Raw genomic sequence first — 15,281 nt, forward strand, 5'->3', positions numbered from 1 at the left:
CGTAGAGCTATTTGTTATTTTAGCATTGCTATTCACCATTTAGTTTGGGCAACTTGAATTGGAAACTAGGGTTGCAAAGCATTATTTTGAGTAAAAGTTTAAAGCTATAGACTCATTTATTGTTATGCAAAAATATAGAAGACAATGTTAACTCGCACACCTTGCTCGCTAACATTAATTAAATAGAAATAAGCAACTCTTGACTTGACAAACTCAAGTAGCCTCTCCCTATATCCGGACATAAGCATAATTAGAATTTAGTAACTTTATACAATCATCAAAAGGCTTCACCAATAAAGTGGGTGGCATACTTGAATCAACCAAATTTTTGGGTGTCTATAGAAAATGCTTTGCCCGCATATACATGCAACCTTGGGGACCTCCATGATAGCATTGGGCATGCTATGGTCTCTTGATTCTAACAATTTTGCATTTCTTTATCTGGCCTGGCTATGTTATCTGTTGCAGCAGTTGGGTTCTTATGACCATATCTCATTGTTGTTCCATCATGCTACATTTCTTCTGGGTTATGGTTTTCTATATTACATACCTTTTGTTATGTCATTCCCCTCATTTAAACAGCTTTATAGTTCTACATTGTAGAGTCACTGCTGTTTTGAGTATATTGCAGCTGGTTTTTGTATACATGGGTTTGTAACTATTACTCTTTTCTTATTATCCAAAAAAAAAAAAAGAGAGAGAGAGAAAGCCCTCTAAGCCCTAACACCTAGACCAATAGGCATATGGCCTTGCGAACGCAGGGGCACAATGCTGTTTTCCATGGTTTAACTAATGAGAGAATATTTATCCATGCCAATATGACACGTTTCAACTACCAAATAACCATCTATGGGATTTTGGTATCAGCATTTAGCAGCAAATCCCACACCACCACAAATACCCGTCCTTCTCTCTCTTTGCTGTCGTTTTCCACATGACACCCACGTAGAGTGAGCCAGAGCGAGCTCGGTCCAGCCCGGCCCCAGCCAAGGACCCCTTCACTACGAATCAAATGCCCCCACTAAACCCTAACCCTAGCTACGGACGGGCGCGCTCGCTCGCTCCCTCGATGTTTCCGAAGCGCCGCGCCTCGGTCTCATCGAAACCGATTTCTTAAATCCCCCTCTGTCGCTCCTCCACTTGCTCTGAGATCTCGGTGGTAAGAGCTGGGCGTCGATAGCAAGGAGGAGGGGAAGGCGTTCTCTTTTATTTCCAGGCCAGATCGGAGGAGAGAACCCCGTTTAGTAGCGGCTTCGTTTAAGAGGTAAGGCCTCTTATAAGAACGTAGTAGGATTATTTTAAAAAAATATTGATGGCTTTTATTTCGTGTTTTTTATTTGTATTTCCGAGAAAAAAATGCGGTTTTGAGTTAATCTGTAGCATTTTTTGAACACTGGTAATTTGGCCTGTTCGTATTTTCTGGGCTTACTGGGGGTACTTGGTTTCTGCTTCCAAATGGATTCGAGCCTATTCTTACTTCTCGTTAAATATTTGTTGTTCTTTCCTCGGGTTTTTCCTTTGGAGCAAATCCGAAGACTAGGTTCCTCAAAACTGTGAGTTTTCAATGTTTAATGGTGAAGAATTTAATTACATGGTAATCTGATCCATAATTTGGAGACGAATGAGAATTTCTTGAATTTTCTGAAATTCCAGATGCTTTGTTTGTGTATCAGTAAAATGATGCTTAGTTCCACATTGAATAATTGTCACTTGTGGTACGCTTGCAATTCCATTGCGAATCATAAGTAATCCAGAAATTTTCACAATCTTAAACATAAGCGGTGTCATGGTTTAGCATTTTCCTTGGGCATTAGGAATTGGTGTTTCGTGTAAAGTGGTGCATTAAACTTTACGTAGATTTTCCAAGTTTCTAGTATTAGTTGGTTCACAATGGTAATAGGTTACTTTCCTCTACAATTCGAAGGCCTCGGTGTTTTGTTCTAAAGTTCTTTCAGATTTAGGTTTTGATGTAATATGTTCGCATATATTATTTCCTCATAATTGGATTTTTCTTTTCGTTCATAATATATACTGTTTTCTTTTTCCATTGATGTTTTTCCAGTGGGTCACTCTTGTTTAATTGTCAGGGAATATATAGGTTGTTCTTTGTATTCCTTACAGCAGATTTTTGTGCAGAATCACAGTTTTGCAATCAGAACCTTTATCTGATAGAAGATGGCGACAATGACAGCTGGAAGTCTGCAAATGGCAGCAATGAGGCCCTGCACCTCTTCTTCTCGTAGATTGTTCATGTCAAGTGCAGCAATTTTAGGGGTGGATGTAAAAGGAGCAAGCCAAGCTAAATTTGCAAGCTCTTCTTATATTTCCTCTGTTAAACCTCTTCGCAAAACCCTTGTGTCTGCTCCTTTAAAGTTTACGAATGTCGTTACGAGGGCACTGTCTGGTGAAAGTGAGAAAGGGGTTGTTTCAGGATTGCCTATTGATTTGAGAGGTAAAGGATATATTTGTAATTTACTTGTCTTCTTATATTCAAGTAGATATTTTTGTTATACTTCTAGTTACTTTACTGCATGTTTTAATTGACATTGGGTCGCCTTCCCTTAGCATACACTGTAAAATTTTTGTGTATATTTGGTATGTTCTTGATCGAAAAGTATTTTTGGAATTAAACTTGCAATGCTTGCTCCAAATTGGATTTTTTGAGCAGCTTTGTATAAAAAGTTTAATGCGAATATTTAGCTGTATCTGATTGAAAGCTGCAACCAATGGGATAAAGGCTTGATGTTTATGATTATATTTTAACTGAACCATACACTTTTTGAGATTCCTCTTTCCCTTATATTTACTTAACAATTAATGAGATGATAATTCAGTGAATGTAGTGACCCAAATTATATAAAAGTCAAAATGTGTTATTAGGGACTTCACCTCAAATGTGCGATCCAACCTTAAATGCCTAGTTAAGAATCCATTATCTTTATCATCAAAAAAGATTCCATCATTTTTGCTCTATCGCTGCTCTTCATTTGTTGTTCAGACTGATTCTTTTACTCACTTCCCTCCGTCCTTGTCATCACATCTCATCGGTTAGTCTTTTTCTTCTTCTTTCACAAAAAATGTACCTGGGTAAAAAAAATCCAGAAAATTGAAAATCTGAGAACTGTTTAATATTATGCACTCATCATTGGAAAAATTCATGTCTTATTAAATTGTTGATCTTTTTAGTTAATTGCTTTCAGCATTTCTAAATCGGCTAGGATTTTACTGTGATATTGGTGCAAACATGTTTGGTATTAACACGTGGTATTGCTTTGAATTTTGACTTGTGGCCTCTCTCTCTCTCTGTCCCCCCCCCCCCCCCTCCAAACTCTGTTGGCAAACTTTTACTCTTTTTCTTCATTTCTCATGAATTCTATGCTTTTTCTAAGAAGAAGTGATTATTCTATGAAGAGCATAAAATATTGGAGAAGAGCTGGAGAGAATTCTACTTTCTGCCTTTGTTCCAACACACACCAAATGCTCTTTACCATGTATATATGACTCATCACCAATGATATGCTACCGTAGCTCCCTTGAACGTTTCAACTTATGAATATCTTCTTTCCCTTTCTCATGCCATGATTGCCTATCCTTATATTTTTCTATTAACTTGCAATGCTAGACAAGGTATTTTCCTGATCTGATTAATTGGATTAGTGGATTCTTCATTGTTTACACATTGTGGATGAATTCTCCTGAATGCTAAGAGCCCCATGGGGTTGACAAGCATGGTTTCCTGCAGTAAGTTGCAGTGGCAAGACCATGACTCTATTATGATTGCTATTCTTACAATTCCTTCGTAAGGATTATATTCGAGGTCATATAAGCTGACAGAATATTTCAATGGCTTTTGGAGACATCAAAAACTAGTAGGGAAGAGAAAATAAAGTTTCTTAGTCATTTTGTTGTTTGTTTTAATTTAGAATGCCTTCTTGGATATTTTAGATAACCAGAACACAATTGTATCTTTCTACTTGAATATACCAAACCCATAATGATTAACTCATAGTCCAAGTTTTCAACTTTCTGATCAGCTTTATGGATGCTCTTTTTTTCTTTTGCCAACTACATCTGTTTTATTTTCACAAACACTGGCATCAGTATCTTTCCTATTCCATTGAATCCATTCTGTTGGGTTCACTTTATGTATCCATCTGCAACACTGGTTCCTATCTGGTGCAAAGTTTTCCAAATGAGAGATGCTTATGTGTCTCAATGTACTACTCTTATTAAAGCCCATAGAGATTTCCCTTCATGGTTGGATGCAGTCCTTAATGAGTTGAAATTTCCAACCATAACTTGTGTCTTCTACTTGGAAATTCTGCGATAGATTTTCAGGGAATAATAAGTTAGGGCAATCTATACAGGTCAAAATACATTTTGGTGCACAAACTTGTTGACTTAAGTTCTTCTAGATGCTGAAAATTCTGTAGCTGTGGGGCCTATGTCATCCATATGTTTTTTTGTCTATTTTGCAACTGGTCTCTTATAGTAATTAAATACATTAGTACATCTAGACATGTGCCTTATCTATTTCCTTCTATTATGAGCTCTTTTAAAGGCTGCATTCTTCACTAAGAAAAATTTTCCAAATTCTTGCTAGACCACCTCTTCTTATGTCCTGTGCTACTTTCCACCCCATCTGCACACGGTCAAGCCCTTCTCCCTATAAGTCTTATCTCAATCTGTTTTTTGCTTTAGTTTCTAGAAATACAATTTCTAAGCTTCATTGTACTAAATTCTAATGCTATCTTTACTTTGTTACTTATCCACATAACTTGCTCATCTTTGAGCTGCTCATCCTATGATCGCAATCTCATAATCACCCACAAGATGACACGGCACATCATTGTAGGCCATGTTGATGTCATACAAATAATTCCATGCTGTTATATCACATTTTTGGAAGATAACTACTAAAGCACCTCAGTGCCTTATTTAACCTGCTTTGAGAAGAGAAGAACTGCTGATGACTTGCATCTTTTATGGATATTGCAGTTCCTAACTCATCAGAGGCTTCTCCTCTGTTGTGGGTTGCAATATCTTGATTAGGATGCTTTCCCCTTAACTCCATTCTTGACAATAGGAGGATTCAAATAGCACAATCTGCGACCTTATGCTGACATTAATATTAAGGAAAAATTCCAGAAAAGATAATTAGGGAATGTTGATAAACCTTTGAGATTCATGTCAAGGAGGTGTGTAATGATGTTGATAAGGGAATAGCATATATTGATGATGTAGTAGTGATGTCCATTGAAGTCCTGCTGCTTAGGGATATCCTGATAGAGCTAATATCCTGTACCTTGCTCAAAGCTTTGATTTCATTATAAGGTTGCTTGTTCTTTATGTGGCTGCTACTGGCTGTTGTTTAAACCATCGAATAAGCAATAGAATTGCATAATCTTAGCAGACTAAATTATTATCAAACAAAACTACTACACAGTCGAGTATATGGACTTTATCGTTAAGCATATTTACTTCATTCACTTCCGTTTATAAGCATCTAATGGATGCTAACAGAGCTGATCTTGAAGACTGAGAATATAGTCACACAATTATAGGATCTGTGTTTCAGATGGCTGTTTAAAATTATTTCATTTGTTCATTATTACTTGTGTTTAATCACCATATATATAAATATGTATATATATGCAAATCTTAGTCATCAGATGTCCTCTTTTATCTTTTCTCAGTTTTTATTTCATTTGTTGTCTTCATCCAAAGTATCTGAAGTTATCTCTTGTTTTCCTGCTTAACTTGGACCGTTTAAGAATGTGTTCTCACAACAATATTCTTGCTTTAATTCTTGAGTTGCAACCTTCTTGTACTCTGACAATGTCATTTTTAATCATGGTTCATAAAGATGATTTTGCTCGGCAATATGAATGGGAAACATTTTGGATTACAATTCTGCATGGTATTCTTTTTCTTCAGGTAAAAGGGCATTTGTTGCTGGTGTAGCTGATGATAATGGCTATGGTTGGGCAATTGCTAAGGCTCTTGCTGCTGCCGGTGCTGAAATTCTCGTTGGTACATGGGTGCCTGTATGTGATCTGCATTCTGTTATCTTTTTGACTATGGGAGGTAATGAACTGGCACTTATTGTTTGACTTGATATTTGAGAACTTTACCTCTTGCAGGCACTTAACATTTTTGAGACTAGCTTAAGACGTGGCAAATTCGATGAGTCACGCCGGTGTGTACCTAGCTCTCTTTTTTATTCAGTAGTTAGATCTCCCCCATGAGTGATGGCACGAGTTGGTGAGGACATTGATTCCACACTGTAGAATAGCTAATATTACTCTTGTTGCAGGTTGCCCAATGGTTCTCTTATGGAGATCATCAAAGTATACCCATTGGATGCAGTTTATGATACTCCTGAGGATGTTCCTGATGATGTGAGATGGAAAAAAAATCAATTTGTTTTATTTTTTTTTGTCATCCCCTCCCCCTTCCCTGTTCCACTCCATTGTCTTGTTGGTTTGTTACAATGTCTGTTTTGCATGGTTCTGTACAGGTTAGAACAAACAAACGTTATGCAGGTGCCTCAAATTGGACTGTGAAGGTAGGCTAATACGTCCTTGTTTCAGTTCTTTAGATATGTTGTTTTTATGCTTAGTTCTTTTCTGCTGTTTTACAACCAAACATCGTCATTTTCCTTGACTGTTGAACCCTATACTTAGGATTCCCAGTTCGTTCCAATGCCTCGTATCATAGAAGAATTTCAATTTGGTCAGGTTCTCATTATGCAAGCTTTGTTTTTTTTTGTAGGAAGTAGCTGAATCTGTCAAGAATGATTTTGGAAGCATAGACATTCTTGTTCATTCACTAGCAAATGGACCAGAGGTACAATATGTCACATTTCTTCTTTTCATTTGGAGCATCGGTTGTTTATGTATGGGGGGGTCCGCATATGCAGGTCACCAAGCCTCTCTTGGAGACATCTAGAAAGGGATACCTTGCTGCTATATCTGCATCAAGTTATTCTTTTGTATCACTACTTAAGCACTTCCTTCCAATTATGAATCCAGGTTTGTTACAGTGGTTTATCTTTTTTCCCTCCTTTGTTTGTTTTTATGGTCTTCCATGCTTCTTCAATTCCATATCATGCAATGTTTATAGGTAAATGACTGCCTGGATTAGGCCCTTCACCTTATTTTATTGATTATTTACAAGCATCACAACAAGTGCTGTGGGTTTTATGTGCTGGCCGATTTATCTGGAATTGGGGGCGTAAACCCAATTGTCAGCATAGCAACTTTACCTGCTCACTCTTTTGCTGGATGTAGTGCAAAATTAAGAATCATTGACTGTATTTGCTGCAGGTGGTGCTTCAATCTCCTTGACATACATTGCTTCTGAAAGGACCATTCCTGGGTATACTCTCTTCACTGAAGCAGTCAAGATATTGAATATATGTCTTTCATGGCTAGATCTTTAACCTTTTTTAAGTGTAACTTTGCAGGTATGGTGGAGGCATGAGTTCAGCAAAAGCAGCCCTAGAGAGCGACACTATGGTACTGCACGAGATTCCCATACCCTCTTCAGATGGTTCACATTAATATTTGACTGATTGTTTTGATTTGTGACTGTTTTGTTTTAATGCATTCTTTTTGGTTATGCAGGTGCTAGCTTTTGAAGCAGGGAGGAAGCACAAGATTAGAGTGAATACAATATCTGCAGGTATGTATATCTTCTCTAAGAATTTTTTCATATGGCAGTTGCCAAAAGAAAACTACTGGACAGCCTCAATCAATCTGCCTGGTAAAATTTGATCGCATTATGGATATAAATCCTTGATGCGATGGATGAATAAGAAGCCTTATCAGTATTGTTGAAAGATTTTGGTTAGACTTTCTATTTTGGTGGTATAGGCCCCATGAAACAATCTTTTCGTGCACAAGCAGGCTTTCTGGTACTGAGCTGTTTGATTTAGATTCCAAACTTGAAACATGATATCAGGTCCCTTGGGAAGCCGTGCTGCAAAAGCCATTGGATTCATTGAGAAGATGATAGAATATTCTTATGCCAATGCACCATTGCAGAAAGAATTGTCAGCAGGTAAAAAAATTATGATATTTCTATCCTTCTGTAACTCTCGTTCTTTGCCCCATAGAAGTTCCAGCAGTACTTAATTCTCGTTTGGGAAAATGGTACAGATGAAGTGGGCAATACCGCGGCATTCCTGGTTTCTCCTTTAGCTTCAGCAGTAACTGGCTCCGTAGTTTATGTTGACAATGGATTAAACACCATGGGACTTGCCACAGACAGCCCAACACTAGCAGTGTAGATGGCAAGGGCATATTGATCGGGTTCCTTAATTGGTGCTCAAGTTCCATTTAGTTTCCTGTCCAGAGGCTGTCTGCCATGAATAAAGAGTTGGGTTTCAGATTTTGTCGGTATTTACATTCTTCGGACGAACAGGATTCCAAAAACAAGTTTTTGTCAGTAGCTTCCTATGAGATGGTAGACTTCATGAGGGAGTCATGGCGAGTGCTGAGTTTGCTTTGCTTCTTTTGGCTGTTATTTTGAGTACTTTTGGGGGCGTAAGATTTAGAAATCTGAAGTTGCCAGAAAAGGTTTTATAGGCTATAAAAGGCAAGTTCGTTCAGTTTACATGTGATTGAATCTGCTGCAATCTTAGTTGCTGCAAGCTATCGTATGATTTGATATATATCTAATGTACAATTGCCACTAAATATGTGCCAGAATGCAGCATTCTTACATGTTGGGAAAATAGCTGTTTGTTGATCGCAAAATATTTTGTGCACTACCTGCGGTGTAGAAAATCTGATGTAGAGCATAACGTTTCATCCTATTGGATCACATAGTCATCGTTTTTCAATGTACATTTAACATCCATTGAATGTTCATAATTTTATTTTTTCGTTTGAAATTTTGAACGATAAAAATATTCCTTCTCTTTCGAAATAATTATGACATCTTGTGTTAATATTATAGCATCCTGCATTAAAATTATGATTTTCTACACAAAATATCAATATTTTTTACAGAATGTCGTAAAAAAGAAAGAATATTGGTAATTTTTCAACGACGAAAATATTTTTTTTTTGGATGACATCGTGTGAAAAAATTATGACATTCTGTGCAGGAAGTCGTAATTTCAATAGAGGATGCTATAATATCAACACAAAATATCATAATTTTTTGAAAGTGAAGGGGTATTTTCATCATTCAAAATTTCAAACGAAAAAGTAGAACTACGGATATTAAATGCACGTTGAAAAGTGATGGCTATGTGGTCCAATAAGGTAAAGCAGTGTGTTCCACACCGAATTTTTTGCATCGCAGGCCGTGCACAAAGAATTTCTCTTGTTGACCATAGTAGTTGGTCACATCAAAGCAATGGAAATTATTTTTTTTATGATATATGTGGGCAGACATACTACTCTAGTGTAAGAGCAGTTCGTAAATTTAGAGTATAAAAGATCCTGCAAGACTGGCAGGCATGTCTCGCCCAGTCTTCGAAATCTTCTGTCATATAGCATGCGATCCAATTTGCCATGTTATTTGTCTTTCAATAAACATATCGGATCAACACCACGGTTGAAAGACAGAGCAGTCCAAATGTCACGAAGCAGTAGATGGGTTTTCAGCTACTTCGTGTTGTTTCGGATCATCTAATCATTGGTAGAATCTCTTTTGATGAAAATTTTCTCCGTCCGCAACTCCTATTTTATATAGGTAATATCCACTTAGGCGGCATGAAGTTCAACTCTTGAGACTAAAGGCTACAAAAGATAAGATCCCTCCCTCTGTCAGCAATCGAGCATCTGGATCCTGGATGACAAAGCCTACATCACTCCTACCATCTCTGACACTGTCATTGAAATTTACTTTGACAAATTTTAAAGGAGGTGGTTCCTAGAAAATGAAAATAATGCTCTAGATTGCTACAGGAGCAGAATGGGAGTTTCAGGGATCGAGGGCGTCAAGGGGCAGGCCAACAATGTCGAAATGGCTATACTTCACGGCCAAACAGATGGTTCTCTCCAGCATCCGATGCATAGATACCACCTCACCTCCAAAGACTAAGCTGTTTTTGGAAAGTCGGATTTAGTAGGCGATATAAGCCATCTTACCTTCCAAGTAGAGGTCATCCTCTCAATCATATTCTGACGGATCGTGCTCAAGGACTCCCGTCAAAGACTACTACTCGCCTCCTAAAGTTGACCGTTTGCCCTCCTCCAAATCAGCTTTGCCCTCGAATAATACAGAATGGCATTCTTTATTGACTGATCCTCCAGCCCGTAGACTGAACATGAAGCCAGAAGCTCCATGCCCATTCCTAATAAGCATGCACATTGGAAGCCAATCTCATGCAAGCTTCTAGAGAAAGAGCTTCACTCTGAGGTGGACGATCGCTCTCTAAATTCAAGTAGCCTCGATCCTCCTATTCTGCACCAACTTGCATATCTTGGATACATCCCTCAGAGGGATCTTAAAGCAATATGTTCGGCGCCACACCTTTAGATCCTAACAGTGATAAATAAGAATCAGAGTGGCAAGGATCCAATAAGCGAGAAGACCATCAAAGAGATGGGTGATATCCAGAGCTCTCTAACCCTTACCATCAGTAGTGAACAAATCGTAGACATGCAGATGGTGATCCACTTTACTGCTGACGTAGGTCGACCAATGAGAAAGAGAGGCTAGAAATTCAAGCATCCTAATTCATATCCATCGAAGTCCCATCCCCAATCAACTATTGGGATCTCTGACACCATGCCCCATATCGGGCCCTCATCATCCTGCTCCATAAGCAATCAAGCTGGATAAGAAATCTAACAGTATGTTTGGCAATCATGACCTCTCTCCTGACCTGCAAGGATTGAATCCCAAAATCTCCGTCCCTTACAGGCTGACAAACCACCTCCTAAGATGGTAGGTAGATCCCACGTCCATCGTATCCTAAGCCCCATAAGAAATTTTGAAATCACTGCTCCAACCCTCTGAGACAAGAATTCGACACAATTGTGTTTGCCAAGAGGTACATGGGGATGGAGCTAAACACCGATCTCACAAAGGCTGTCATATCCATCATAAAGAGGGCATTGACTTGCCACCCCTCAAAGCGATCCTAAACCTGCTGCTCCATAGGCCTCCAGTCAACCCTTCAAAGTCGCCGCCCCATGAGAGGAACACCTAGATAGATCAAGATTTCAGTCTGCTCCCAGATCCCTAACCTCTCCCGAATCATCTGCTTCATCTAGATTTTCATCCAAGGGCTAAAGATGACCGCAAATTTCTATAGATTCATAAGCTGGCTAGAGGTCCGACAATATACTTCAACAATGGACACAAAGCATCTCGCATTTCAGATTGAGACCCATCCAATGAGGAGGCAATCGTTTGTAAAATGAAGGTATGAAAGTGGCTAAGCCCCAAGGGTGGGCTAGTAAGGTTCTAGCACCAACCCCTGAACCGCTACCCTCAATGCTAAGACGGAGCATCAGCACACATAATAAACAAGTAGAGGGATGGCGAAGCTCGACTGTCAAGTGAAGAAACTCCATTAGGGCACCATTAATCAGAATAGCAAAGTTCAAGATCTCCACACAATCCATAATCTAATTGATCTACCTCTTCTGGAAGTCGAGTTCCCGTAGCATCCATCGAAGAAAATGCTAGCTCATCCAATGATATGCCATTTCTATGTCCAGCTTGATTACCATGAGGCTTCAACAAATATGTGCTCGCTGAAAATTATGCATAAACTCCTAGACAGACAAAACATTATCGATGATACAACGACCGCTAATAAAAGCATTCTGCTCTGGACTGATCAGATGAGGCACAATCGGCTTCAACAAGCTGACCAAGATCCTGACACACATCTTGTAGAGAGTGGTATGGAGACTGATTGGTCTGAAGTGCCCCGGAGTCGATGCATCAAGCTGCTTCAGGATGAGAGTTATCAGTACTTCTTCTGCTCCTTCAAAATACTCTTGGTGAGGCACAATCGGCTTCAACAATCTGACCAAGATCCTGACACTCATCTTGTAGAGAGTGGTATGGAGACTGATTGGTCTGAAGTGCCCCGGAGTCGATGCATCAAGCTGCTTCAGGATGAGAGTTATCAGTATCTTCTTCTGCTCCTTCAAAATGCTCTTGGATTTAAAAACCATCTGCACCACCTCCACCATCTCTCCTTTGATAATAGGCCAATATCGATGGAAGAAAAGAGGGGGAACCCATCCAGTCCTAGGGCCTTATCTTCTCTAAGAGATTAGAGGGCCCCATGCACTTTCTCGGCAAATATCGAACAAGTCGGGGCCTTATTCTCCTGATCCAGAGATATAGGTCATAGGCTAGACTCCTTGGAAGGGAATGTCTCTGCCTAAAAATGCCATCCAATGAGATATGAAGAACTGAAAGATCTGCCCCCTGATCTCACTGTCATCCATAATTCTGTCGTTGCTCTCCCTCAACTGCCTGATGCGATTAGTAGACCTCCAGATCATGCTGAACTAGTGAAAGAATCTAGTATTCTGATTGTCGTCCCTAATCCACTAAATCCTAAGCTTCTATCTCCATAGCATCTCCTGTTGTCTTAGCAAAGAATTGTTCACCAAGAGCTTGTAATGAAGCTCCCTCAAAACAAGCTCCTGGAGACTCCTCTCTTGATCCTCCCTCAGCTGTAGTTCCTCGATGTCCACCTCCATCCCCTCGATCCATCTGAAGATGTCGTAAACCTCAAGATGATTCCACCAAAGGAGTCTATGCTTGGCTAACTCCAACCTTCGGATCATCCGATACCTCATATCTTCACTGACCGGTATTCTCCACACCTCCCGAATCAGATCTCACGATCTCAAGTAGAAGGTCCAGAACTTCTTGAACCTAAACATGGCACTGGGCAAACGCAGGCCGACTGTGGTGATGAGAATCAAACAGACCTAATCCTCGAAAAAGTATTAAATATAGTACTTCAAAAATTGTTGGAGCCACTTAGTAGTAGCAAGTGTCCGATCAATCTTTTTCCAAACTCCAGCCATCTCCTATCGATTGTTGCACCAGATGAATCTAGAACCAGAATAGCCAAGATCAATCAGACCCATATTGTTGATGAATTCTCTAGAGTCGATGCCATCCCCAAGCTACCTGCCACCCATAAGACTCACAATGTAGTTGGAATCTTGGGCGATAAGGGAAGGCAAGCCCTACGACACTATTCTAGAGATCTCAAACCAGAGCACCCTCCACTTCTTGTACTCAGTACTCAAATAGACTCCAAACAAAAGTCAAGATCCTCTAGTATACTCTGGGATGACTAAAGCCACCTATTGCTCGTATATATAGAAGGCATCCATCCTGATCGAGCTACGACATCACATCACCAGGATACCCTCCAACAGGCCTCTAGACTCCACGTGTAAGTACTTGACATGCTATCGAAATTCGCCATCTAACCTGAATGAGACTTGCCCTAGAGAGTCAAGTCTCAAGTAGGATGCAAACATTAGGGTCATACTACTGGATCAATCGATCGAAGGTCGATCGAAACAAGGGTTTTCTCGCCCTCCAAGTGTTCCAGATTAGAAGCCTCATAAAAATGACTTGCATGGAAGGGGACCCACACTAGTACCCTCTTAGTCTAAAAATCTATCTTAGTCCCAACTGCCATCGAGTCCATTATCGACGGGCTCACCTCTCCCTCTGGATGGCCTGTCTCAGTCTGGTAACAACATCTTCGTCGGTAATATTCTGGCCCCCCACCAACGTGTCCATGTACATTAAGTTCTCCCTCCTAAAAGACACAGGATTACTCTCCATCCCGTGCTCCATCCCTTGCTCAGTCTTGCCCCCCTCAACCAGGCCACCTGAATTAGAATCCACCTCCACCATCAAAATCGATGCCTCCCCCGAGGTCCTGGCTGAGAAAATGAAAGCCCCAAGACCTCTAGTGCTAGCTACCGACTCCATGCGGGCCTCTGAGGAGGCCAAGGCTTTACCTTTGACCTTGTTCTTCCTTGTAGAGCTTTTTCCTGGCCCCTCAAAATGCAATTCTCGCCCATTGGGCCTGATAGGTGCCTGGCCCGCATCAAAGTCAGAGGGATGGGCATGCTTGGGCTGGGCTGAGCCCACCGCCAATGATGTTCTCGGCCCGCTTGTAAAAGAGCCCCTGTCCACATCTTGGCCTAGCACCGGCCTGCGCCCGAGCTCAACCAACGGGCCGAAATGGTTGGCACCTAGGCTCAAGCCCGCAATGCACCCCGCACTGATCTCCACATCCCCAGCATCCTATCCGACCGTTGATTCAGGCCTGGATCTGATAGGAGATCTCCATCATGTGATCTTGGCTGGTTGGATCCAATCATCCAATCCAACCATCAAGTTAGCCCGATTCGAGCCCACATGAGCTGTCTTCGATTTAGGTCAACTCGCCTTTTGCTTTGGCCAAGTTGACTTGGCCTCCTTCCTCAATTCCACCAGACCTTCCATCTCAGGCTGCCACCAGCTACGGCCCCAAGCGCAACCCCTTCGTAGCCACTCCCCTATCCTCTAAGCGTAGACCATCCGCCAAGTCTCCATCTCCCCCTCCGGCCTTTCACACCTCCTCTAGCAAGTGGAAACAGTCGCATCGGAGGCAAATGTTATCGAGGTTCTCATAGATAAACCTTTGCTAGAAGGGGTCGTCCAGACCTTTGACAAGCACCTCCAGCCTCAACGATCGAGAGAGATCGACCTTCAACGCATGCTCGAACGAAACCAAGGCACCTCTACTCCATCGTGCACTCATCCATCGAGGATAACTCTCCGACCAGATGAAGCACTTTTTGGATTGCTGCCTCTTCTTAAAATTTCATCGAGAGCTACAGCAATTAGAGGATTAGGTCTAATCCGATAGCTCCCTTCGTTAGGAAAAACCTCCACCGCCATGGCTCTACTGCCAGCACTTGCCCAGCAACAATGGAAGATTAGGTCCCTCTCCCCGACCTCCTCAAATCGGAAGAGTAAGAAGTTCTTCTCCAGCCAGTAAGCCACCACCTCCCCTTTCAAGCCTACCCACAGCTAGAACTCCCTAGCCACTAGATCCGATGCCACCTGCTGGCCCAGACTCCTCGCCACCACTATTAAGGCTGTCTAGCACTCCAAACTCTCCCTCAAAACCTCCTACGAGGGCTAGACGATCTCTAAAAACCACCTGATCAACTCGTCCACCTCCTTTGAAGATGGCTCCAGCGAGATCCAAATGGTGAGCCCTTGCACCGCCCTCCTCTAGCTCAATTTCTGCCTATCACCCACCTTCAAGG

At 41.0% G+C, this 15,281-nt stretch overlaps 1 protein-coding gene across 1 annotated transcript; it reads left to right on the forward strand.

Moving 5' to 3' along the window:
* The first annotated feature begins 1,036 nt into the window (after positions 1-1,036).
* Positions 1,037-8,619, forward strand: LOC105050202 (enoyl-[acyl-carrier-protein] reductase [NADH] 1, chloroplastic). Its single transcript, XM_010930132.3, has 13 exons — positions 1,037-1,264; positions 2,137-2,452; positions 5,938-6,047; positions 6,144-6,199; positions 6,317-6,401; positions 6,521-6,568; positions 6,775-6,849; positions 6,923-7,034; positions 7,329-7,380; positions 7,469-7,520; positions 7,629-7,686; positions 7,966-8,064; positions 8,163-8,619. The coding sequence occupies exons 2-13, from the start codon at positions 2,176-2,178 to the stop codon at positions 8,291-8,293; spliced, it is 1,155 nt and encodes a 384-aa protein (XP_010928434.1). The 5' UTR covers positions 1,037-1,264; positions 2,137-2,175; the 3' UTR covers positions 8,294-8,619.
* The last annotated feature ends 6,662 nt before the right edge of the window (positions 8,620-15,281 follow it).

This window comes from Elaeis guineensis, chromosome 8, assembly GCF_000442705.2.
Source record: "Elaeis guineensis isolate ETL-2024a chromosome 8, EG11, whole genome shotgun sequence".
Classification (NCBI taxonomy): Eukaryota; Viridiplantae; Streptophyta; class Magnoliopsida; order Arecales; family Arecaceae; genus Elaeis; species Elaeis guineensis.

What these genes read in the sequence shown, in the direction of transcription:
- LOC105050202 (XM_010930132.3), top strand. Translation starts at nt 2,176, where the DNA reads ATGGCGACAATGACAGCTGGAAGTCTGCAAATGGCAGCAATGAGGCCC. An exon ending in ATTGCCTATTGATTTGAGAG is followed by an intron (nt 2,453 to 5,937) that starts GTAAAGGATATA and finishes CTTTTTCTTCAG; the next exon opens with GTAAAAGGGCATTTGTTGCT. An exon ending in CCTTCCAATTATGAATCCAG is followed by an intron (nt 7,035 to 7,328) that starts GTTTGTTACAGT and finishes TATTTGCTGCAG; the next exon opens with GTGGTGCTTCAATCTCCTTG.